Source organism: Trachemys scripta, chromosome 15 (genome assembly GCF_013100865.1).
Source record: "Trachemys scripta elegans isolate TJP31775 chromosome 15, CAS_Tse_1.0, whole genome shotgun sequence".
Taxonomy (NCBI): Eukaryota; Metazoa; Chordata; order Testudines; family Emydidae; genus Trachemys; species Trachemys scripta.
In genome coordinates, this window is record NC_048312.1 from 9545916 (window position 1) to 9570992 (window position 25077).

Genomic DNA, 25077 nt, shown 5'->3' on the forward strand with positions numbered 1-25077 from the left:
CAAGCTGATACTGACTGTCCCCTAAAACCGCCTCCCGCTCCCCAAGAAATCCTCTCCTCGGTCCTGCCCTATGGATCTCAGCTCCTCAGGGGAGCCTGGGCTGGATTTGGCTTCTCCTACCGCAAACCACTCCGCACCTGCTCAGGAATCAAACCTCCCGCCCGGCAGCGAGCGGCGAAGAGCCCAGCCGGGGGCTGGTATGAAACCACCGAGCGCTGCCCTTCCTCCGGCCCGGAGCGAGCGGGGCAGAGGGAGCCCCGGACGCGTACGGTCTATACGCTTCCCCCCGGCAGAGGAGGCGCGCTGGGGTGTCCCCCACCCCCTGCACGGCGGAGTTGAACAACTTCCCGAGCAGCCGCTTCTCCCGGTCTCCCCACGGTTGTTCTCCTGGCTGGGGCCAGCCTAGCTGAGATCCTCCTTTCCCCCGCTTCTCCCAGGCTGCTCCTCCTTCGTACCCCCCCGTCCTGCGCCCTCCTCCCGCGGGGTGAGCTAGAGCCCCCCCCCCCCGCTTCCCCGAGCCAGAGCCTCGCTGCCTCCCCCCGCTCCCCTTCGGCTGCAGCCCAGGCAGGTAAAAGCGATTCCCCGCCCCCGCAACTCCTGGGGGTTCCCGGGGTGTCCGCCCGCTGCCCCCCCCGCCTGTCCCGTTTCCCAGCCCACCCCCCTTCCATTGGCCCTGCCGCCTTGTCACTCGCCGCCCCCCCGCGCTGTAGCACTGGAGGGGGGGGGGAGAGATCCTGCAGCCGCTCGCAGATGCGCCCCGCTCGGAGGTGAGACGGGCGCGCCGCGGTCCCCGGCTGGAGCGCAGCGGTCGCCCGGGCTGGGCTCCGGCCGCAGGCGGGGGAAGAAGCAGGAAGCAGCCGCCGGGGTGGAGCCGGCCGCCGGGGAGGATTTGCAAGCACTCGCGGTGCAGGAGATTCCGGCCGCGGCGCCCGGGGATGGGCGAGGGTTTCCCGCGGCGCTGGGATGAGCGGAGACTGCGGGGCCAGCCGCCTTGCGCCGAGGATGACGGGCTGCGGGGCCCCGGCCCTTCCCCAAGGGGCTCGGCTTTCCCGGGGGCTGTGATGATCGCTGGCGGGCCGGAGCCGGTTCTTCAGGGGGGTTTGGTTTAACCACAAGGGGAAAAAAGCGGGGAGGGGGATCTGTTTACTCAGACCCCCCCAGACACGCGCCCCTGCACATAACTCCGCACCATGACTGCTGGGGATGGAGCAGAGAGGATGGAGCCCAGGTGCCCGGTGCTGGCGCTGGCGCTGGCTGCCCTGCTGTGCAAAGGTAACTTCCCTCCCTCCCCCCCACCCCCGAAGTTTTCCTCGTTGTGGCTCCCCGAGGCTGCGGGCTGGACACAGGGGGCGCGGTGCGGGGGTTTCTCGTGTGACCCGGGGAGGATGGGGCTCGCTGGCGTGTCCATTCCCACGCGTGTCCCCAGCCTTCCGTCTCCTGGCTCGCAGCGTTGGAGAGGAAAGATCCGGGCAGCGCAAAGTTACGCAAATAAACTTAAGGCGGAACCCCCCCTCCCAGGTCGCAAACTGTCCGCAAGGGACTGAGGATGCTGGGTACCTGCCTGGGGGCCCCCCCGATCTCTCACTCTGGGGGGAGGGCAGCGCCTCCCACACTGCCCACTGGTGTGACAGTCCCTTCCTGGACCGGCCCTTCTTTCCCACTACGGTCCTGGGGTTCAGTCTCCTGCGGGTGTGTGCCCGAAATAGCAGCCCCCCCGTTCAGGTCCCAGCTATCGGCTCTGGAGCGACCCCACAAGCCCTGGCTGACCCCTGGCAAAGCTCGCTCCAGCTGCTGCGGGGGAGCTCCAGCTTTCCCAGTCGGGAACGAGGGGAAAGGGTTTTCTGACAGCTGCTGCCTCCACCCACCTGCTGGGCTCCCTCGCCTTCGCTCCCAGCCCTGCCTCTCTCTCTCGGCTCGGGTCATGGGAATGCTTTATAGCCTCGCCTCTCCTCCCCTATGGCTAGCTGGCCGATTCCAACTTGTGACCCCCCCCGGGACACCCACGGGCGGAGGTGGGTGGCCAGAGGAGTGCTGCCAAATGGAATGTCTGGCGGTGCCTCCGCCAGCACTGGGGAGATGTCAGGGATGGTTGTAGAAAGTCTGAAGCCATCTGTATTTCTCCTGCTTTGCAGCCCTAGATTTGCACATCCCAGTGACAATGGGGAACTCACCGGCACGAGGTGAAATGTCACAGCAAATCCATGTGCCGGAGGGCAGCTTTCTCTCCCCGGGTTTGCACTGATTGCTCCCCGGTGCCTTCTTATGCGATGCAGTCACTCGAGATGAGCAGGTGCTCAACCAACAGGTTCCCTGATGGTCGCACAATTGCGTTTACTCCCAGGTCCTCGGCCCCTGTCCGGAACCATCCCACGGATCGGTGGGGACAGCCCCGAATCTGAGGGCTTTGCAACTTTCTGGAGGAAAACTTTACCGCTGTGTGTTTACAAGAAATCCGGGGGGGGGGCGAGTTACTCCGACTTGCTGACTTAACAGCCCTGGGGCAAGAGCAGAGTTAACAAAAAGCGAGCGAACAGAAGTGTAAAGATCCCGACTGTCCCGGGGGGGTTGTCGCTGAGTGGGAAATGCTCACCGGACACCCCCCCCTTTTTTGCAGTTTCTGTGAAAGAAAATCCAGGAATTCCAAACGCGTAGGTAAAAGGATGCTAGGGCCACCTTTCCTGGATGTAAGGAGATTGGCCAGGACGCGGTGTGTTACATGCTCCTTTTGGCTTGATAAATAGCAACAGGGATTGAGGAATAGCTGGGAAAGAAAGGTCCCCGTCCCACAAACCCTGTCTTTAACTCAGGCGGACTAGTCCCCTTGGACCGTATCCCGGCATTAATAGATCTTTGCAGACAATGGGGTTCTGCTTTAAAACAACGGATGCCCTGATCGGACCCACTGAGTCTAGTGGGACCACTCTTGCAGGACTAAAGACTCTGTAGTTTCGCTGGCATATTTAGGACCTGCTCCTGCAAGCTTCACTGAGTGGGGAGTTGAGGGCTCTGAGCATCTCCCATGCGAATCTCAGCATCTTGCAGGTTATCAGGTCTATAGTAGATGAGCCAATCGATTCATGTTTTGAAAGCAACCGATTTTAAACGATATGATATACCTGCGTTATGTTTGCAATTGAGCGCGAGAGCAGCGTTTTATTTTGGGTCTGGGGGAAACGGTCCGATTTCCTCTTTAGGGCGAACATTACATCCCCTGCTCTTGCAGAAGTCTCGAAGGACCTTCTCCGGGAACATTAGAAGTCCCCACTAGGAGCGTGGGCTCCCGCCCAGCTGTTTAGAACTGAACAATGGTAGTTTAAAAACAAGTTTAATGTAGATGCGCCGGTGCTGAAATTGCGCGGTCTTGCTTCTGTTTTTATTGGCCCTGGAGCAGCCTGGCTGTCACATTTGGTTGTAGATATTTAGCTTGCGCTGAGTATGGAAACGCTCACGCTGAATAGTTAGTGATTGAAGGATTTCAGATTAAATACGAGTGACCCTCGTGATGTGAATTTAGTAGCCCAGTTATCACTATTAACTGGGACACCACGAGTCTTTGTATGCAGATAGGACAGATTTCAATAAAGGTCCTTAAGTTATGTGTGCAGAAAATGGAAAAAAAATGCTGCAAACTGCTAGCGAGAAAGGAGTTAATTTTCAGTCCTTCTGGATATATGTCTTGGGGGGGGGGGGGAAGAATAGGAAGTGTCAGCCAGAACTCGAACCAAATAGCCCAAGAGCACAGAAAAACTCAGCAACATTCTCCAAGGCATGTTTACCTTTCCGCATCTCTGCACTTAAACCTTCCTCTCAGTGGCCTGTCCTGGGAGAATCAGTTGGGGAATTTTTTCTAATCCCAAATCCTGCTGCCAGTGCACGGATAGCGAGGCACAAATTCCATTTCCCTCCCCAGCAACGCGAGCAAATGTGTTTTATCAGCTCGCCCTGGGGGATGTGAGAAAACAGACCTGGGACACTCTACTTGCCAAAGCTTAACACCCCACACCCCCATTAATAGACATAGTGCGGGTGGGGAACGCCTGGGCAGTGTCATTGTGTTTGTTGACATGCAATAGTCCTTTACAAGCTGTTGACTTTTTGAAATATGAATTGCCTGAGTAAGACCCAGCATTTGATTTCATGATAGTTAGAGCTGGAGACCAGTGGTTTGCAACCTTTTTTCATTTGTGGACACTTTTAAAAAATTTCAAATGGAGATGTGGTTCCTTTTGGAAATCTTAGATATAGTCTGCGGACCCTTGGGGTCCGCGGACCACAGGTTGAAACCCACTGCCGCTGCCTCTGTCTACAGTAGTAGCAATGGAGTGGGTTTTTTTTTTCCTTACTCATTGTAATGTGCATCTCCTTTCTGACTTGCTTTTACTGCCTCTCCCCCCCCCCCCAATTCTGTGGGTAGCTACCATGGTGAGAGTAGGTTGTGGGTGTGATTCCTGCAACATTCTGAGTGCTTATATGTATGGAAACCCGCTTTGTTGCTGGAAATGTACCTTCTTAGCCGCCTTCTGTAATGTTCTACCTCTGCTCTTCAAACTACTCTGTGCGCTTTGGGAAGGAGCAGTGCAGTTGTAGTTCATGCTGGTGTCTGAACACCTCCAGAGTCCTACTCTTCTCTTTGGCCATCTATTCTAGTGCACTGTTCACCATACACTAGAGCTGGCCTGTGTCATGCCCATCGAGTATGGCAGGGGTGGCCAACCTGAGCCTGAGAAGGAGCCAGAATTTACCAATGTCCATTGCCAAAGAGCCACAGTAATACATCAACAGCCTCGCATCCGCTCCCCAGCACCTCCCACCCGCCGGCAGCCCTGCCGATCACCACCTCCCCCTCCCTCCCCGCACATCCCGATCAGCTGTTTCATGGTGTGCAGGAGGCACTGGGGGGGGGGGGGAGAGGAGTGAGGGCACGGCAGGCTCAGGGGAGGGGCCGGGAAGGGGTGGAGTGGGGGCAGGGCCTGTGGCAGAGCCAAGGGATGGGCAGTGAGCACCCCCCGGCACATTGGAAAGTTGGCGCCTGTAGCTCCAGCACCGGAGTCGGTGCCTATACTAGGAGCTGCATATTAACTTCTGAAGAGCCGCATGTGTCTCCAGAGCCACAGGTTGGCCACCCCTGGAGTATGGGTTGTAGATGACAGGGCAGTCTATGGTCTGTGAGCTGAGGGAGTTAGAATGAGTGAAAATCTACTTTAGAAATTAGAGACTAATCCAAATCCTGCCTAGCAAATGTCTTCATTCTGCATACTTGTTGTAGACTGCTAACAGTACTAAGGGGTTTCCTCATCTCTTGCATTTTGGCAATGAAGGTGGGAATGAGTGGTGGCCCCAAGTTACAAAAGTCATGTCCACTCTGGATTTCAGAGATTGCAGAGTTCAGGGCTATTGAGATCCGGGCTTTGAGTTTGGTCCATTGTGAAGACAGGAGCCATTTGTGTCTACCATACTCTGTTCTAATATAGCCATTAGTAAGCTGAATTTAGTACGCAGCCCTAGGGGAGTCTCACGTGGAGGATTCTCACTCTGTACCTTTTTTGTTTCTTGCCTGCTCTCCCCATTGGTCCCTGCGACAGAGCTTTAGAAAATGTCCTCCGAGCTCCCAATGAGGCCATTAAAACTGGTGACAACCCAAGCCAGCTCTGGGGATTTTGGAAGCTTACGGGTGGCCTGTGTACTTTACTCCTCTTGGGACTTTTCCATGTCCTCCAGTTCTTGTCTTTGCAAATGTGGTAAGTACAGGGGTGAAAGTAACTTAAAGGACTTACTGGTATGCTGGAGTCCTGAGCGGGGGCATGGCCTCAACCAGGAGAGGCGTGGCCTCAACTGGAAGAGGCGGCGCCTTTAAATCATCCTAGATCTCCCAGCTGCAGAGGCAGTTGGGAGCTCAGGGGCGAATTAAAGGGCCCGGGGCTCCGGCCGCCGCAGAGCTCCTGGCCCTTTAATTCGCCGCAGGAGCCCTGCTGCTGCCATCCCGGGGCGGCAGGGCTCCAGTCATGATTTAAAGGGCCTGGGGCTCCCCATAGTGGCAGGAGCACCGGGCCCTTTAAATCACTGCCGGGGAAGCTGGTCCAGTCCGGCACAGCGTACCTGCTCTTGCCGGTACGCCAGACCGTACCGGCTTACTTTCACCTCTGGGTAAGTAGCATTGTCTGAAAATCTTGCATGGCTGATACCTTCCAGAAGCAGCACTTTCTGGGGCATCACAAAACTTCACCCAAAGTTCAAACTTTCTGTGAGGCTTTGAAATATTCAGAACTCCGCCCCCCCCCCTTTGTTATATCTGATGGGTATCTTTGCTTCTGCGTCTGCTGGTTCTGAGTAGAAGCAGAAGGTGAAATGCCAAAGGGCTACAAGAAAGTGGAGTTTGTGCACCTTTCTGACCTGCTCAGAAGCCAAAGGGAATTTGATGAGCAAGCCTGTCAGTCTGAGACTACCAGCCCTGGTTCTGCAGAGCCAAGAGGTTCAGATCCTGTGCTTCGGAGAAGCATGCAAAGGTTTGGGTCCTTTTGTGAAATAAACTCCCGAACTCTTTGATGTTTACCCATAATAGGGAGAATATTTTAAAATGATCCTACTGAAAGCATCTGGTGGCTCTTCTTTACTGCTAGGTAACGAGAATATTCCACATCTCCGCTCTATAACGAGGAGACAATGTAATATGTCTGCTTGAGGGAAATCTGTTTGTCTGCTCTTTGCCTTTTACCCTTGCCAGCCAGAAGATGGGGAGCAGTGCAGAAATTTATTCAATTTCAGCAGCAACGTGGTTCCCCTTCTTGTTTTTCTGTTCCTCTCCTCACTTCTAAGGAGCTCAGTTTATACCAGTGATACTCGGACCTCAGTGGTTCAGGAGACAAATGAGCGATTAACACTATTCAAAAGAGCCACAGTCATGTGAATTCATTGTTTCATTTACTATAGTACTATATATTCATATTTAAATATTTAGTTTTATATAAAAAGAGAGTGTGTGTGTGTGTGTGTGTGTGTGTGTGTGTGTGTGTGGATTTAGATATAAAATTCTCCCAGCAAAATGCCTGACCAAGTATTTTATCAACTACTGTTGGTTAATATCACAGTAAAGAGCTGATTGGTTAACAACTTAGATTAGTTAATAATTAAATCACACAGTGGTTTAATATTGTGCTGCAAAGACCTGCAAGAGACACATTAAAGAGGCACTCGTTGCTCGAGAGCCGCAGTCTGAGTATTACTGACTTAGACAGTCATTCATTTGCGAGCATGGAAGTTGGCATGAGTAAGGGCCAGATCCTGCAGGCTTTATTCTATGTACAGTCTCCATTGGCCTCCAGGATACAGGTGAAGGCCCAATGAGGAGGTTTAAGGGGCTGGCAGGCTGGTGGACAGTTTGGTTTCAGGATAGGCTCATTGCTTTCTCTTCAGGGGGAATGCTGCCCCCCGCACAACCAATAGCTCCACAGGGCAGCAGCAGCAGCTTCTGTTGACCTACACTTGAGCAGTGTTGGAATCCTACAGGGATACGCTGATTATTTCTTCCCGATTCATTAGCAAGTGTGGTAGGTTAACTCTCCTCTGGATATAAGGGTGCATGGCTCTTGGTGAAAGGGAACATAAGAATGGCCATACTGGGTCAGACCGATGGTCCGACAATGGCCAATGCCAGGTGCTTCGAAGGGAATGAACAGAACAGGCATCAAGTGATCCAAGTGTCTTTCTGGGTGCAAGAGCTGAGGTCTAGGATAACATGGTCTTTGCAGGGAAGCCCTGGGAACAGCCAACCTTGAGGGAGGAAATGCTTATTTTGGTGTTATTGCTCATGGCTACTAAACTCAGCCTGTTGGAAGGGGGTCACTTTGGATGAAATACAGGGTGTGCGGTAAAGCAGCTGGAGTTCACACCCTGCTCACAAACTCCCACAACACATGTTTGCTCATCGCCTGATAGGCTTTGAGTGCATTTGCTTGTGGACCAGAGAGGTGAGGAACAGTGAAAGGCAGGGAAATCTTCCCAAGGTTTCCGTCTGCAAGGTGGTAGCATTTTAACAAGCGCCTTTCAGGAATCGTCTGTGGTACGTTACTGATCACCCCAATCATTTCATCTATTTAATACCCCCAGAGACATGGCAACCTGGGGCTTTATTCAGACAGCTCTGTGGGCACCTCTGTGTCTCGGACCAGTTGTTCTGCTCTGTGTTCGCCTCACCCTGTTCTGGACAGCTTTCTGAAGTGCACTCGACTTGTTTGTTCTCCAGTGTGTTGCCCAAATCACGCTGTGAGACTCCAATAGAGAGATCAGTCTCCTGTCTCTGGTGGCACAATTACTGGAGCTCATGGGGCTTTAAGCAGGGTGCACACGCCTGGATGCTAGTGGCCCCATATGCCATGCTCTGGAGTGTATCTTCCTGGTGGTGGTCCTTGGTCAGTTGCCTGGCAGCAGTGAGACTGTCTCTAAGGTTCTGTGAACAGGTATCCTATGGATGACCTGGACGAGTTACCTGACTTTTCACATGCCTGCCTGATTCCACCTGGAACCCTTCCCATCCTTAAGGCATTGCAATTAGCCTCCTTGCAGGTAGGAAGAGCTGAATGGGACTCTCTTTAGAATCCTTCCAGGTAATTTCTCAACTGGTTGTAGTGGTCACTTTTGATCAACAGGAGGTACTGTCGTCTCCTGTGCAGGTGAGCATGCATCAGTGCTGTTGTCTGCTTGTTGGGTGAGACATGGAGAGCTCAGGACCCTAGTTAACTCACTTTTCGTTTAATGACTTTACTGCCTTAATGGCTGTAAAATGTACACAGGCCATGAAGATCCCTGTGTGCAAAAAAAGCACTTGGAATGGAAGAGGTGGAGGGGGATTATAGATGTGTGTATCTACCTATTACTCTAGCTACAGAATATAGGAGCATTTTTATGCAGAGCCATCTTTGCAACTAAAAACCCAGAGTATCTGTTGTACAACAAATTTCTAAAATGTGATCGCACAAGAAGTTTAAAAATGCAGATTATTTTTTACACATTAGTACAGCATCCGCTAGATTTAAATATTTCCTCTAATAAGGTTTCTTTTCACAATGGAGCTGTGTGTGTGTGTGTGTGTGTGTGTGTGTGTGTGTGTGTGTGTGTAGAATCATATGCTGCCTCCTGCTGAAAGATCCACTAAAGGAATATATTTCAAACGCTCTGATTTCACATCACACCAGTGTAAATCTGGTGTAGCTCCACTGAAGTAAATGGAATGACTCTGGATTTATGGCATTGTTACTGAAATCAGAATCTGGTCCAGTGAGAGTACAGTGCTGTCCTTGCTCAATATTCTTTAGTCACTGATATGGCAGCCTGGTATTGTATATTTCAAACAGTAGAAAATCCTTCAGACTGAGCGTGTTTCAATTTTTGATCATTTTCTTCAATTTGTCAAGGTTGGTCTCAATGCTCCATTCACTGAAATCAGACTTTTTAGCTGATCGATAGTCTCTCTTTAGGTTTCGACTCCAAAATAGTTACATACAAAAATCCATACAGTACAATTAGATTTGGTGTATTTTATTACTGGGCACGATCCAGGCTTCGAGACACTCACTCGAAACACTGCTGTCCCAGTGACTAAACCGACGTTAACACTGCTTACTCTTTATAATGGAACCATCTAGGGCCAGACTGGCCCCGCTGCAGGAATTCCTGAGGGAAGAGGGCCTGGGGGAGGGAAAACTCCCTGAGGTTCCACTTGCTGAGTTCCCTCCAAATGAATCTTTCGGGACATCAGGGTGACAGGATTTGCTTTCCCATGGGAGTAGCAGGGTGTCCCCAGCGTGTCATCGGCACGGAGATGTTAGGTGAAATCCTGCTGGCTCTGCTGAAGTCTCCCATTGACTTCAGTGGGGCCAGGATGTCACCCTTGTGCCTCCTGTCCCATCCTCTAGCTCCCTAGACATGTGCCTGCCAAAGAAGCCATGCTGCCGCTAAGGACTTGCTTGCTGATTGTTGCCCCTGGTTGTTAAACGGGGTTGCTCACAGGGTGGCGTGAGTGTGGGTACAGATATGTATAGCTTCGGGCTGCATTAACTCATCAAGCTGCTCCCACTGATGTCAATTGTAAAGCTCGCTGGGGAAGCAGGATTGGGCACAGAATGGTATTGGCATCTGCAGATGGGTATGTGCAAAGTTATCTGTTTATGTGCAAAGATACAAGTTTTGTTCACGTAACTGTATTTGGCATGCGTGAAGGAGCCAGGCATATTCTCAATCAGCTACGTATCAGCCACTCAATGGACCATGTTCTCCAGAGAGACGCATGCCTGTGAATTTGCCATGTTTACTGTTTAATGAGCCACATTCTTTTCTTGCTACGTTAGTTGTAAATCTGGACTAACTCCTCTGACCTGAATTGTTTACATAGTGGTGTAACTGAGATCAGCGTCTGTGCTTGCCTGTTCTTCGCTTTCTAACTTACTGATGATAGCGGGCCTGATTCTGCTCTCTCATACAAATTTTAAGTGAGGACCAACTTTGCTGAAATTGACTGTGTAAGGGAGACTAAAATCAGTCCCATTGAACTTTCACCAGACACTTGATGCTATTAATGACAGGCAGTGGCTGGAATTTTTTTTCACAGAAAGATCGCACTAACCTTTGACAATTGCTCTGCTGGTGCATTGGAATGTGATTATCGCACATCAACACTCTCCAAGTACAGCCTTCAAATATTCTCACTTTAAGGCTTTTCAGTGAGAATTACCACTTGTTAATGTCCCTCGGTGCTTTTTAGGTAGTGGAAGATGCTTCTGTTCCACATTGTCAGGAATTTTTCCAAACGGTCCCTCAGTGGAGGCTGTCGACATCTGAAAGCGAAGAGGCAAAACTGACATGCAAAGACGTCCTCTGAGGCGAGTTACAGCAGTGGGTAAAGAGCATACTCTATCTGACTCTGTCTAGGTCCTTATGTGGCTCAGATTGCTGTAAGATTTGCTGCCCTGCCTATCCTGGAGGGTGACCACTGGGGTATATTCAGAGGAAGATCTTTGGGGAAGTGGCTATATGTTTGCACCGAACGCAATGGGATCCTGACCTGGCTGGCTTCTAGGCATGAGTGCAATATATATGATAATCCAAAAATACTCTTGCAACACTTCCAATTGTTCTTTGGTTACAGAAGTGGGTGTTAGAGCTGGGAAAACTTCGTTAATTTATGAGGTACTCCAGATTTTGTGTGGAAACTGCTTTTCTTCCAAATTTTGGTGATGAAATGAAGGCAGGTATGCATATTTCAGGAGATCAGTTATTGAAAGGCAACGTAGACACTATTTTTCACAGAAAACCAGTTTGTTCAAGTGCAAAAGCAGCTGAGACTTGCCACTTGATCAATTTGGCTGTCATTTAAGATCATTTAAAAAGTGTTGATTACACCCCTCACTGTCTCTTGCCACTTCAGGCAAAGACAGAAACTAAGTGTGGCATCAGATTTCACACACACACACACACACCATTTTGCAGAGCTTGGGGAAGATGTTTCACTCACTTCTGTTCTCATGAAAGGGCTCTGCTGCGGGAGACTCATATGCCAGGAGCAAACACGAGTCTTCCACTAGGCCAGAGCCTACTGCATATGCGTGTTTTTTTTCCCACCTTAATGCAGTTTCCAATATCTTCTATTTGTACAGCTGTGTTCCTCTCAAATCGCTTTGCAGATTCTCTCTGTGTGATCACTTCCCCCACCACTGAGATGGAAAACAGCAACCAGAGAGAGGTCTGATGGTTAGGGCACTACTCTGTGAGTTGGGGAAACCTGAGTTCACTTCCCTGATGCTGCCACAGACTCCTGATAGCGTAGCTGAATTCGACCTATCGGAGCCGACTTACCCCTCTGTGAGGACGGCGGCAAAATCGACCTCCGCGGCTCCCCGTCGACGGCGCTTACTCCCACCTCTGCTGGTGGAGTAAGAGCGTCAATTCGGGGATCGATTGTCGCGTCCCGACAAGCCACGATAATTCGATCCCCGAGAGATCGATTTCCATCCGCCGATTCAGGCGGGTAGTGTAGACCTAGCCTTAGGGCTAAATCGCCAAAGGAATTTGTAATGCCTAATTTTTAGGTACCCTGCCACCTAGTGGAATTCTCAGCTCTGCGTTAGGCCCCCTCGGTTCCCTGTACAAGGCATAGGGACAGTTAGGTGCCTATGAATGGGATTCTCAGAAGCCAACAAGCTGAGTGGGGAGTGGCCTAAGTCAGCCAGTAGGAAATGCTGAGGAGAAGGGTGGGGCTCAGGCCCCACCCCTCTAAGGTACTCAGGTGCCTAACTCCATTTGGGATTCACAGCTGTGATGCCCCTCCTGGAGGTAGGTGCCTCACCCGGGCCTGCCCTTTCTTGGGAAGAGAGAGTGACCTCCACACAATGATAGCCAATAGCCCACCCAGTGATTTAGTGCAGGGACTTGATCTCCAGTTTCCCACGTCCCAAGAAGTGCCCTGACCACTGGGCTACAGCGTCAATCTTTCTCTCTGGCCCAGCGAATATTTATTTATATGAAGTAGAACAGGATCAATACGACACTTGCATCTGAAGAAGTGAGGTTCTTACCCACGAAAGCTTATGCTCCCAATACTTCTGTTAGTCTTAAAGGTGCCACAGGACCCTCTGTTGCTTTTTACAGTTTCAGACTAACACGGCTACCCCTCTGATACACGACAGACTGAGACACACCCTCCCTCCGCACCCAGAAAGCCAAATAGTGCAGGAGCCCAGAAGCTTCCCTGGGATGCAGGCGTCCTGGGTTCATGTCCCTGTTTGAAATCAGGCAGAGCAGGGATTTGAAAACAGGTCTCTTGCAACCTGGGGCCGTGCCCTAACCACTAGGCTATTGGGTATTCTGGGACATGCACACGCCCCAGCCCCAGCAAAGTACATTGCTGATCTGGTCACTGCTGGCTTTTTCTTGTGTAAGGCCCAGCCCAATAGGCATGCTCTGAGAACACCCGCGGGCTCAGGCCCCTCAGGCAAGATAGGCAGGGCAATGTCCAAAGCCCCTCTGGAGACTTGGGCATCAGCTAGGGTGCCAAGGAGCTCGGTGTTGTCAGGACTTAAGTGGTTTTGTGCCTGCCCACTGATAGAAATTTTGGGGCCTAGGGGATTTAGGTACCTGCAGGGTTAAGCAGCTAAGCTAAGGGTTTTGAGGGTCTGTGGCACCTCAGGTGTCAATTAGATGCCAAAGTCCCTTGGTGGATCTAGCCCTTAGTCTCTCTGTGTCTCACTTCCCTATCTGAAAAATGGGGCCCATAAAACTCCCAGTAGCCCTGCCTCACATGGGTGTTGAAGGATTAACTACAGAGGTATCTGGATGGAAATTAGGTGCCACTAGATGATGGTCCCTTCTGGCCTCAAACGCTATGAAGCTGGATACAAAGAACGTGAGACCTTCTGACGTTATGGTGGTAAGTACCAAAGTTAGAATGGGTGTGGGTTTTTTTTTCTTTTTTAAACAACAAACGGCAATGCTACAAAGCTATACAGAACGGGAAAGGGAGAAGAATACAATTGAAACCACTGGGAAATTTAAACAGACCAATGTAATTATCTAAATCAGAGTCTAGTTAAGAATCTGAGTCTAAAATCCCTACTCCTGTGAAAAGGGCCCTGGGATATTAAGGGATCTCCCCCAGCCTGTGGCGTGAGTAGCGCTTGCTTATTTGAGTTGGTCCCTAATGAGGGACTTTACCTCTCACAGGACAGATACTCCCTAGTATTGAACCACTGTCTTAGCCTGGTGCTAAGTTAGGGGTAGTGTGTTAAGGGAATCTCACCACCTCTAAGGGAACTCCGGGAGGAGTTTGCCTGTGGAAGATAACGTTTTTTATGCAGGAAGAAAAGCCCTTCTTCTTACCAAAGAAAGAAATCAAGATCCTTTCGAAGATTCCATTAAAGGTGCCTCTGGTCTCTTTTGCTAATATGGAAACATTTCTAAAACCGATGGCAAAGCAGAGATTCATCTCTTGTTAAGTGCAGATGGCTGGTGCATGGGGCCCTTATCTTCTTGTTGGCCACGTAATAAACCTGCCAGCAGATGATTTTAATCTAGTTTCTCTGATTGGGAGAGCAGTGGAAGCAACAGCATTTATGATATTTATACATTTTATGTGCAACGTTGGATTTTTAGGACACCGGCAGGATCCAGGCGTTGCCTTCTCTGAAAGAAGACTCGGACATCTTTTCATAAAGAATTTCCCAAGTTGGAAAAAAGAACCATTTTACGTCATTTAGCAGACTCTTAGTTGGACTCCAGACCCCAGCCACGTGCATGAATGACACGCATGCTTAACAGGGCCGGCTTTAGGAAGTGCGGGGCCCGATTCGAACAGTTTCGATGGGGCCCCGGCAGGGATGACTAAAAAAAAAACCACATAAAAAAAACTCATGGGGCTTGTACTCACTGGGCGGTGCTCCTAGTCTTCGGCGGTTTGTCCTTCACTCACTGCGGGTCTTCGGCGGCACTGAAGGACCTGCTGCCGAAGTGCTGCCGAAGACCTGGAGCGAGTGAAGGACCCACTGCCGAAGTGCCGCCGAAGACCCGGAGCGCTGCCAGGTCAGTAAAAATTAAAAAGGAGCCTCTAGCCAGGGAAGGGATTCTCGGCCACTTCTTTCTCCCCTCCCCCCCCGGCGGCCCTGCCACTGGGTGCGGGGCCCTCTTAGGCGCGGGGCCCGATTCGGGGGAATTGGTGGAATTGGCCTAAAGCCGGCCCTGATGCTTAATGTATATCTTTGTTTAGGAGCTGCTATCATTTAGTTTGGCAGCTGCATGTTTGCCATGGGGTAGGAGTGGGGAGTAATTACATTTAACGGAATACGCTGCTTTGAAAGGAACAAATGTGGTACCCAGAACTTCCAACAGAAAGATACAGGCAGAAGCCGTAGACTCTAGGGCAGGGAATCCTTGAGCACATCGGAAACGCAGCAGTCACGGCTGCCAAACAGAAACAGTCTGTTTTCTACTCACTCAGGGGTGACGTTTTTGATTCAGAGAAGAGGAGAACCCCACATTAACCTTAACGGGAGGAGGGGTGTTCTGGGGCTTGAATCACAGAAGTACAAGTTGGGAGATCTGGATTGTATTCTTGCTTCTGCCATGAACTTCTTTGGTAACATTTGTCAAGTCACTGGATGCTCAGCAGCTCTGGAAATCAGGCAATGAGTGTGTCTGTTCCTCAGTTCTCCAGCTGTAAAATGGGGCTGCTGCTGCTATTCCAGCTCACAGGGTGTTGTGTGTAAATGTCACAGGTGTTTGAAAAGCCCTTGGGAGGAAGAGCGCATCAAAGAGCAAAGTATTATTCAATTCTTTCATGGCTTAATGGTGGAAATAAAGATGAAAATGTGCATGTGCATTAGTGAACTAGATTTTATAATTAGAGAAGTTGAAATCTAGGGTCTAAAACGTTTGATCTAATAGCAGCAGCTCTGTGGCTATGCAGACCGAGACAGATCATGGGCTTCTCTGCGCTCTCGTCTTTTTTTAATCATGGGACACTCAGCTACCCCCATGCATCAGTCACACAGAATCATAGGAATTATAGATGGAAAAGACCCATTAAGTCATCTTTTCCATTCCCTCTGACAATGCTGAATTGTTCAGTACAGGCTATTCTTAAGCACTTTTTAGTCCATTTTTAAATGACTCCAGCAATGAGGCTTCTATTGTATCCTTTGGCAGATCATTTCACAGTCTATTAGACCTCCCTGATATTCGGCCAAAACTTCCCCTTCCCTCAGTTGCATTCCATGATTCCCAGCTCTGTCCCTTGGACGACCCTAAGCTATTCCTCTTCCTGTTCAGTGCTTACACCCTTCAGATCCTTGCATTGGCTGACGGAAGAGTCAGTAACAAAAGGAACTATTTAAATGGTGGCTGGACAGTGGCTAGAAAAATGAGTTCTGTGCAGGTGGATAAATATGATAGTTGTAAGTTATCTGTAAAATAAAGGATACTGGGAATTTAGTTGAACATGGTGAAAGCACACTCTGTGGCTCATCAAGAAGCAAAAGGAGGAAGGTATGTATGGTCCCACTATCTCTAAAAACATCATCGTGCACTAAGACATTCTCCTCCCTGGTTTGCAATGATGGAGTATATTAGTTATCAGCATTATTATATGTTCATCTCTGGCAGCCGCTTGAATTAATATAAAAAGGTTTCTTCCTTTTTTTTTTCTATTTAACCAAAACGATATGCCCTTATTCACTGACTGTATTTCATTTGAAAAGAATCCATTGAAATTTGTTAGCGTCAGTGAATTTGGGCCAGAAAACTCATCTCCATTAAAAACAAGTTGTATAAATGTTAATATCATCTGAAGTTGAGACACTTTCCCCTCCCAAACACACTGGGCAGAGCTAGAACAATACCATCTCCTAGCTCTTATTTAATGCTTCTCCCCTGAAGATCTCAAAGTGCATTAGAAGTACGGTCATGCCCATTGTATAGCTGGCCACTATGCACAGGTCTCCATGACTATACAGGGGGCAAGGCAGTGGAGAACTGGGATCTTGGGTGTCTCCCTTCTGGGCATCCAGAATTAGAGGTCACTTCTGCATCTTTGGCCTATGGCTTTCAACCTTTTTGAGCAGTTGTACAGGATTACCAGCGCGCGCCCTGATCCCGCAACCTCCTGGGAGGTACGGCGTGCTCTTAACTTCTGCTGAAGTCATTGGGAACTGAGGGTGCTCAGTGTCTTTCAAGTATCAGAGGGGTAGCCGTGTTAGTCTGAATCTGTAAAAAGCAACAGAGGGTCCTGTGGCACCTTTGAGACTAACAGAAGTACTGGGAGCATAAGCTTTCGTGGGTAAGAACCTCACTTCTTCAGATGCAAGTAATGGAAATCTCCAGAGGCAGGTATATATCAGTGTGGAGATAACGAGGTTAGTTCAATCAGGGAGGGTGAGGTGCTCTGCTAGCAGTTGAGGTGTGAACACCAAGGGAGGAGAAACTGTTTCTGTAGTTGGATAGCCATTCACAGTCTTTGTTTAATCCTGATCTGATGGTGTCAAATTTGCAAATGAACTGGAGCTCAGCAGTTTCTCTTTGGAGTCTGGTCCTGAAGTTTTTTTGCTGTAAGATGGCTACCTTTACATCTGCTATTGTGTGGCCAGGGAGGTTGAAGTGTTCTCCTACAGGTTTTTGTATATTGCCATTCCTGATATCTGTCTTGTGTCCATTTATCCTCTTGCGTAGTGACTGTCCAGTTTGGCCAATGTACATAGCAGAGGGGCATTGCTGGCATATGATGGCATATATAACATTGGTGGACGTGCAGGTGAATGAGCCGGTGATGTTGTAGCTGATCTGGTTAGGTCCAGTGATGGTGTTGCTGGTGTAGATATGTGGGCAGAGTTGGCATCGAGGTTTGTTGCATGGGTTGGTTCCTGAGTTAGAGTTGTTATGGTGCGGTGCGTGGTTGCTGGTGAGAATATGCTTAAGGTTGGCAGGTTGTCTGTGGGCGAGGACTGGCCTGCCTCCCAAGGTCTGTGAAAGCGAGGGATCATTGTCCAGGATGGGTTGTAGATCACTGATGATGCGTTGGAGAGGTTTAAGCTGAGGACTGTAGGTGATGGCCAGTGGAGTTCTGTTGGTTTCTCTTCTGGGCCTGTCTTGTAGCAGGAGGCTTCTGGGTACACGTCTGGCTCTGTTGATTTGTTTCTTTATTTCCTTGTGTGGGTATCGTAGTTTTGAGTGTCTTTCAAGAGACAGTCAGCCCCTGCAGGATCGGGCCCTTGGAGCTGGGTGATTACGTGTGTGCTCTAAAATGCCGTATAGGTCCATGAGGGTTTCACGTACACATGGCTGAACGGCAGCACTATAAATCCAGCACAGACTTACCAGCGAAGTAGGGAGGGGGAAGCCTGAAGGACCCATGGCAGGAGAGGGGTAAGCCCACTAGTGTCTGGGAATCGCTGTGTCAGGCTTTGGTACTGGGAACTTTATAATCTAAGTGGTTATCTACAAAGTGTGGTGTCAGCCCTCCGTTGGAAACGATCTCTTTCAGCGGCACATCCGCATTTATTTACTGCCCAGCTTTTCCCATTCGCATAATCATTACCCTTGGCCTGGTTTGAATTTGGAGCATCCAACAGTGGCACTTAAAAAAATTAATGACAGCAATGAAAGACTTCCTCTCCAGAGTTCCACGCAGTGGTCTGGCTGAAGCGTTTTAGCCTTGCTTCAATTGGTGCGGCTCTTGTCAGAGGATTGTGAGAACACGCATGGGTCAGTGATTTAGATTAGACAAATTAAGTTAGGAAAAATTGATTTGATTTAGAAAGTGAGCGTTCAGATCAAGGGGAATTACCTGCGTCTTACTCTGTTGGGCTTCCTCTCTCTGAATGAAGACCGGCATAGGCAGATGATTTAGGGTTAAAATAAATGGCTGTTTTAAAAGGTATCTCTGAAAGCTGAAGAAAAATGAGTTGACACGTTTCGTCAGATAAACAAGTATTGACCCATATATCAGAAAGTCAGCTGGAGATACGGACGAGTCGGGATACTTACAAACTAGGCTGCCAGCCTATTCACAAGGCTTGCTAAGAAACGGGTGGGTAAGTACTTTGGAGTTTTAACATTGTGTTTAGCTTTGTTCAGAAATTGCTTTCGTGCCTTTTGAATCTGCTTGTTGTAATCTTGGAGTTTGCTCCAGAGGTTGGCTGCAGCCAGCATGAGGCTCTGGTTTGCACTGATATATGCAGAGCCATTTTTACGACTGGGGAATTTGCTGTTCGTGATAGTTTCTCATGAGATCAAAATTAGTATTTCTTTTGTCTGTCCGGTTTCCTCAGCTTGAAAGGGACGCTGTTGACTGCAATCCATTATCTTGAATGGGCCTGTGCCCCATAGCAAGCACCATGTCTGGCAGTGAATGCTGGCCAGGCCAGGCCCTAAGAAACACCGTCTGAATTAATCCCACTTCCTGCAGCAGCAAGGAGCTCTTTAGAGAGGAGCTGCCCCTCCAAGTACTGGCCTAGCCCACCCTTGTTTTGCTTGTGAGCGTAAAAAGGGCAGCAGAACAAGGGTTGCTGTTGATGGGCAGATCCTGAAGATGCTTGTTGCTGTACTGAGTCACTACAGCAAGTAGTCTCACTGAACTAGTCAGGGTAGTAAGTATTTCAGGATTGGGCCTTTACAATTTTTTTTTTTTTTTTTAGAACTCAGTATTCTTTGATTTTTAAAGAAACGGATCATTTCCTTGAGAGGAAGGATGGTCTGGTGGTTGGTGCACTGACCTGGGACATGGGAGACCTGGCTTCAAGACCCTGCTTTGCCACAGACTTCCTGTGTGAGCATGGGAAAGTCACTTAGCGCTCTGTGCCTCAGTTTCCCATCTGTAAAATGAGCTGAGACTTGTGGTGGCTGGCAATCTAGGTACCAAAGCCAAGAAACCAACAGAAGCTGTCCCTACCCAACTTGGGCATTGGAAACAGGTGGTGGTGATGAGCATTTCCTTAGAACTTCAAGTTCTGCTACTTAAAAATAATACTTAATGAGACTTAAACTTTTTTTGCCTTAAAAGAGCTCCTCTAATTTCCAGTCTGCTTAGTGTCACCCATACACCAAACCTCTGCAAGACAGTGAATTTGAACAAAGAAGCGAGGCTGGAGAAATTCCCAAATCGGAGACCTCTGCCAAATTCCACACTGTACCTAGTTTCAAAGTAGCAATCCATCTGCCCACTTAGTGGGAGAAATGGAGATTGTTCCGCAGTAATCCGCCCCCTAATGTTTTTTAAAAAAATGTTTTTAGCTTTAATGTGTTTTACTGGGCAAATCTGAAACACACTTGAGTGTGCTCAGAAACCATGAGGCTTTATTAATCCTTTTGGCAAATCAGAGCTACCACATCAAATTAAAAAACGTGAGGAAAAAACTGCTTGCCTTTGCTTTTTAGATACCATGTTGTAACGCCCATAATGTTTCAGAGGTATTCTTCCCTCCCTGAAACGTTCCAGTTAATTACCAGCAGAGTTATCGGCAAGTGAATATTTTTCTGACCCTCCGGTAGAGTCGGGCAGTAAACATTGTCATCTTCCCATATCTCGCAATAATACAGACTCAAGGTGATGCATTATGCAACTGTATTCCCATATGTTATAGTCACTCAGTTATATCAGCCTTTCCATTAAAATCCACAATATGCAGGGGTTTTTAATCTGGTTGTAAAAAATTTGCTCCGGGCTCTAGCTCAGATGACAAAGTCTTCGTCAGGGAGTGATTTTATTTTCTGAATGCATTTCCCAGTGTTTTGAGTTGTAAGAGTGTCAAGGAAATGAACTCCAAAGGCACTTTCAATTTTGTAAAGCAAAATTGACAGATAGTGAGCTGGACTAAATAGAGTTTCTCTTTTAATGTATGTATAAAAGATAAGAAACTAAATGCTACCCCCGCATTTAACTAATTATTCTTGGTTTTGTGTGCTCCTCTCTGACATGTTGTTTCCCATCTCTGGGGCCTAACAGATGGGGCTAAATGTAGGAGTAAGGTGAGCAGGATTCAATCTTTTTGGGCTAAATTAAGACCTAGTGTGCAAACTTTTACTCTCAGGCTGAGATTTTAAAAGCCACCTATGGGATTTAGGCACTCAAGCGCCATCCAGTTTTAATGGGAATTGGGTGCCCAAATCTCCTAAGTGCCTTTGAAAATCTCAGCCTGTCTGTGTGAAAACTGTTACACAACTTAAAACGGGGAGTCATTTCTAAGGGCGAAGTTGGAGTTCTCCAGGACTGCAGGTGCAGAGTGGTACAGGAGTCCTTAGGCAGCCTTGCTTATACAGCCCAGGAGAGGAGAGATAGTGGGTGAAGGCAGTTTTAAGGACAGGCCTTCCTTTGCTGGAGAAACAGTAAGGAGGCTAGATAGTCCCTTGTAGCATCAGTGTCTGAGATGCTGAAATCCCAGAGATGTGTTCGTGGAGAGAGCCCCCAGTAAATGATGCAGTGGGACCATGGGCATGTTGGCACATTCAGAATGTGGGTTTCCATGTTTGTGTGTGGGGAGGAGAAAGGAGGTGGTTGATTTTTTGGCACCCATAGGCTTGAACAGCATGCGCAGAAATGTCAGAATACCAGGTCTTCTGCGCATCGGGACCATAGCCACTAAATCATAGCAGATGCTTCGCCTGTGCACACCAATTTGTAATTAAAACACAACTTGCCAGCCTGATTAGATTAAGCAGTTACATTCATTTGCAATAGTTTTTTTCCCCTCTGCATTGTGTAATTAGTAACATATGATGCTTACATTAGCTCAATTAAAAGTTATAATGATTAATTTGCATTTCAAAGCCTAACCATGAATCAACTGGTACAACACGCTGGAACAAGTTCAGTTATATGGTGACTGTGTGAACTGCTCACGTGAACACTTCCCTCTGCTCATGCCAGGGCGTTTATGTAGAAAGTGTAATGTGTAACGCCATGGACTGATTTTCACAGGTGCTGAGTTTTCAGAGGTGGGAACTGTAGGTGGTCAACGCCTCTGAAAATTACATAGGTTCTGTGTTCATCACTATGGTATCTGAGCGCCTTCCAACAGTGCATTAAGCAACGTGACTGATATCTGCCACATGGGGGTTCATACCTTCTTTCAGAATCAGGCTCTAGAGACTAATATTTTCAAAAGCACCCGAGTGATTTAGGAATTGATCATCCTCCTATTTTCAAGGCCATGTCTCTGCTGCAGGTACTACATAGCAATGGCATGGGAGCAATGCTTGTGTAGGCTCGATGCATAGACGCAGACTACAGCCATGGAAGGGGCTTTTCCATCGCTGCAGGAACTCCGCCTCACCGAGCGATGGTAGCGAGGTTGATGGAAACGTCTACCCCAGGGGTTAAACTGGCACAACCACGGTGCTCAGTCGTGTGGTTTATCATACCCCCGTAGTGCAGTAACTATGTTGATCTATGTTTTCCGCATAGACCGTGCCTTACGCAGTTAAGAGCCCAAGTCTCATGGAAAGTCCGAGGGACTGAAGCTCCTAAATCGCAGGAGTTTTTGGAAATTTTTATCCTAGGTACTTATTCAAGCCCCGTGTATGTAAGGTATAATTCTGAAATGTTTGGGCCAAATTGAGAATGCTTTCCCCAGGCAAGTCTCCCACTGAAGCTGTAACAGGAGATTTGCCTGAGAAAAGGCTTTGGGACTTAGGCCCAAAATTATTTACATAACTTTGTTTAAAAAAAATAATATTGTAGGCTAACTGTAACAAATTATTTTTCTTTACTCAGTCAAAATGTTTTGTCTTTTTCTCCACCTTCTGCCAAACTCTTAAAAAACAAAAAAAACCCCTACAAAACAATGTTTTGAGACGTTAGAAAAGTACACTCCCATCAACAATATTTCCATTTGTTTGCCGGAGACAGACTCCATAACAAAAGAGATCAGTGTTTGAAAAGTACGTCAGCCGCAGATGGTTTATACAAAATCTGCTCAAACAGCAGTGACATCGGATGAGTTATGGCTCCAAACGAAGATGAAACACACAAGCAGTTTCCAATCTTTCCGAGAAATGGATGGGACAGGCTATAATAACGGATTGCCACTTCCACAATGTATGGGGTTTAAATAAAAAAATCTTAGTAGTGAAAAGTCTGGGGGCGTTAGAATATTCATTTATTGCTTAAGTTACTGTATGAAGGCAGAGATAAGATTTCCCCCCCCCCACACACACATCTTTTTGACAGCCCTATGGGAACGATGGACACTTATATGGTGCCTCTGTGAACAGATTGCAGTGTTGCGGGAAATTAGTCCCCAGCCTTTGGGGGAGTGTGTGTGTGTGTGTGTGTGTTTATGCTGATGTTACATTGACAGGATGTTAAATGTTTTACTTTTCCAGCCATCAATTTCAATTGAATTTCATACAGCCATTAAAGTTCTATGCTGTTTTCTTCACTGTTCCAGTGATGTGAGCTCCAGCCATTTATTCGCAATTCCTGCGGCATGATTGCTACCCAGAGCAGCAAAAGTAAATTGGTTCCCAATGTTAATTTTTTTCTTTAAACGTCTCTAACTGTCCATGAGCGATATCCTGGGCTGACTACATGCCTCTTCAGCTGGTTTTTCCAAAATGCTTCTTTGACTCACCCGCTGGTAGATGGAGTGTGTTGAAGGCCCTTGAACGTAGAGTTTAATAGCTGGGTTTCTCTCTTGTTTTTTCTGATGATGGTGACAGAGCTGCCAAGCTGCTAGACATTTTCCCTCCCCCTCCCCCCGCCCCACCCCAGGCTTGCAATCTTGTTAAGAATTATACTTGTTTGGATAAATGAAGGATTTCTAACCGTCTCCTGCTGACCTCATTTCAGTACTAGCAGTGTGGCAAGTAGCTAAAAAGCAATCATTTTCCTGTTCTGCTCAGGGTAAAATTAGTCATTAAGATCTTTGTGCTAAAACGAAAAGTTGCATATGGCTCTTAAAAAAAAATAAAAAAAAATCTGTAACACTTACCTTTTTAATAGCTGTGATTTTGATCCTTTCTCTCCGGTTTGCATGCTGTCCTCTTTGCTGCCAGGCTAAAAGCTAAACTCCGAGTCGGAGGGGACCTTGTAGGCTGAACTTCATTTATATTTCAGGAATTCTCTACAATGCCATGATGTAGACTGTGGTCCAAAAATAGCCAATGGCTGTAGTAGTCTATGTAATTTAAACGACTGGAATTGTGGTCTCTAGGCCACCACTAGTTTTCCTAGTGGTTAGTGGAATGAAATGCTTATTTTTTCCCTCCCCCAGAACCAAGCAGTGGGAGCCAAGGGAGTTGGAAAGGGAGATGAATACACTATTTTGATCTGTAGTGAAGTGGCTCATAAAACAGGGAAACTCTGAGATCCGCGAGGGTCCTGATTCAGCAGTTCATCCCTGTTCAGCAAAGCATCTAAGATTTGACTGGGACTAAGGCACATGGTTAAAGTTAAGTGACTGCTTAAATACTTTGCTTAATTGGGGCCTATATGAGAGGAGTCAATATTTGCCACATGACTTAAAATAGTTAGAATAAGCCTCTTTGAAAAGTTTACTCAGCCAAACAAATATGCTAGACTGGAGGAATAGAGCTGGGCTGTTAATTCCAGAAAACTGGCTGTGGCTACACATGGAGGGAGTTTGGCGTAGCGGACAGAGCGTTGGACTGGGAGTCAAGAGAGCTTAGTTCTATTCCTGCCTTTGCCACTGACCTGCTGGGTGACCATGGAGATGTCACTTCCTTGGGGTGCCTCAGTTTTCCTATTAATAAAATGGGAATTAAGATAGTGATGTCCTTTGTATAGCACATAGAGATCTAGTGATGTAGATCTAAAGGCTGGTCCACACTAAGCTCCCAGTTCGAACTAAGATATGCAACTTCAGCTACGTGAATAACGTAGCTGAAGTCAAAGTATCTTAGTTTGAACTTAAAGGTACTTACCCCGGGTCCACACGTGGCAGGCAGGCTCCCCCGTCGACTCCATGTACTCCTCTCGCGGAGCAGGATTACCGGTGTCGACGGCGAGCACTTCCGGGATCGATTTATCGCGTCTAGACAAAACGCGATAAATCGATCCCAGAAGATCGATTGCTTGCTGCCGAACCAGCGGGTAAGTATAGACGTACCCTAAGAATGAGGTGGTATTCTAGTGGTTTATAAACACAGGAGGATGTCCACGTGTATTTTGCAGAAGTCTTACCTATTGTTCCCTTTTCTTCCTTTCCTCACTTATGCTACTGCTTATGTGAGCATGGATTCTGTGCATTTGCTTTCTCAGCCCAAAAGTTAAACTGTACGCTTAGGATTAGATGACCTACTACTCAAACTGGGGTGAAAATGCATTTGAGACACTGACAGAGTGGTTCAGGCTCTCAAAAAAAATCTGTAATTCTGCATTTTTAAACATTAACCTGCACGGGTTAGTGTTTTAACTGAATTTCCTGGGGTTGTAATCCTTGTTTTGGGAAAAAGAGTTTAAAACAAAAATGACAAGAACGTTCCAATTAAGTTACTGATACGTGTTCCTGACCTTAACTCCCGTTTAATACGGGTTTGTGTCTGGGAATAATAGTTATAAAAATGCATTGTCCTGCCTTTTTAAACACA

General features: G+C 48.0%; 1 protein-coding gene across 1 annotated transcript in view; it reads left to right on the forward strand.

The window, feature by feature from the left end:
- Positions 1–758: 758 nt before the first annotated feature.
- Positions 759–25077, forward strand: part of TMEM132B (transmembrane protein 132B) — a 379313-nt gene continuing 354994 nt past the window's right edge. Inside the window, exon 1 of the mRNA XM_034791339.1 lies at positions 759–1272. Within this exon, the coding sequence (XP_034647230.1) occupies positions 1191–1272 (82 nt within the window). The 5' untranslated portion in view covers positions 759–1190. The remainder of the gene's footprint in view (positions 1273–25077) is intronic.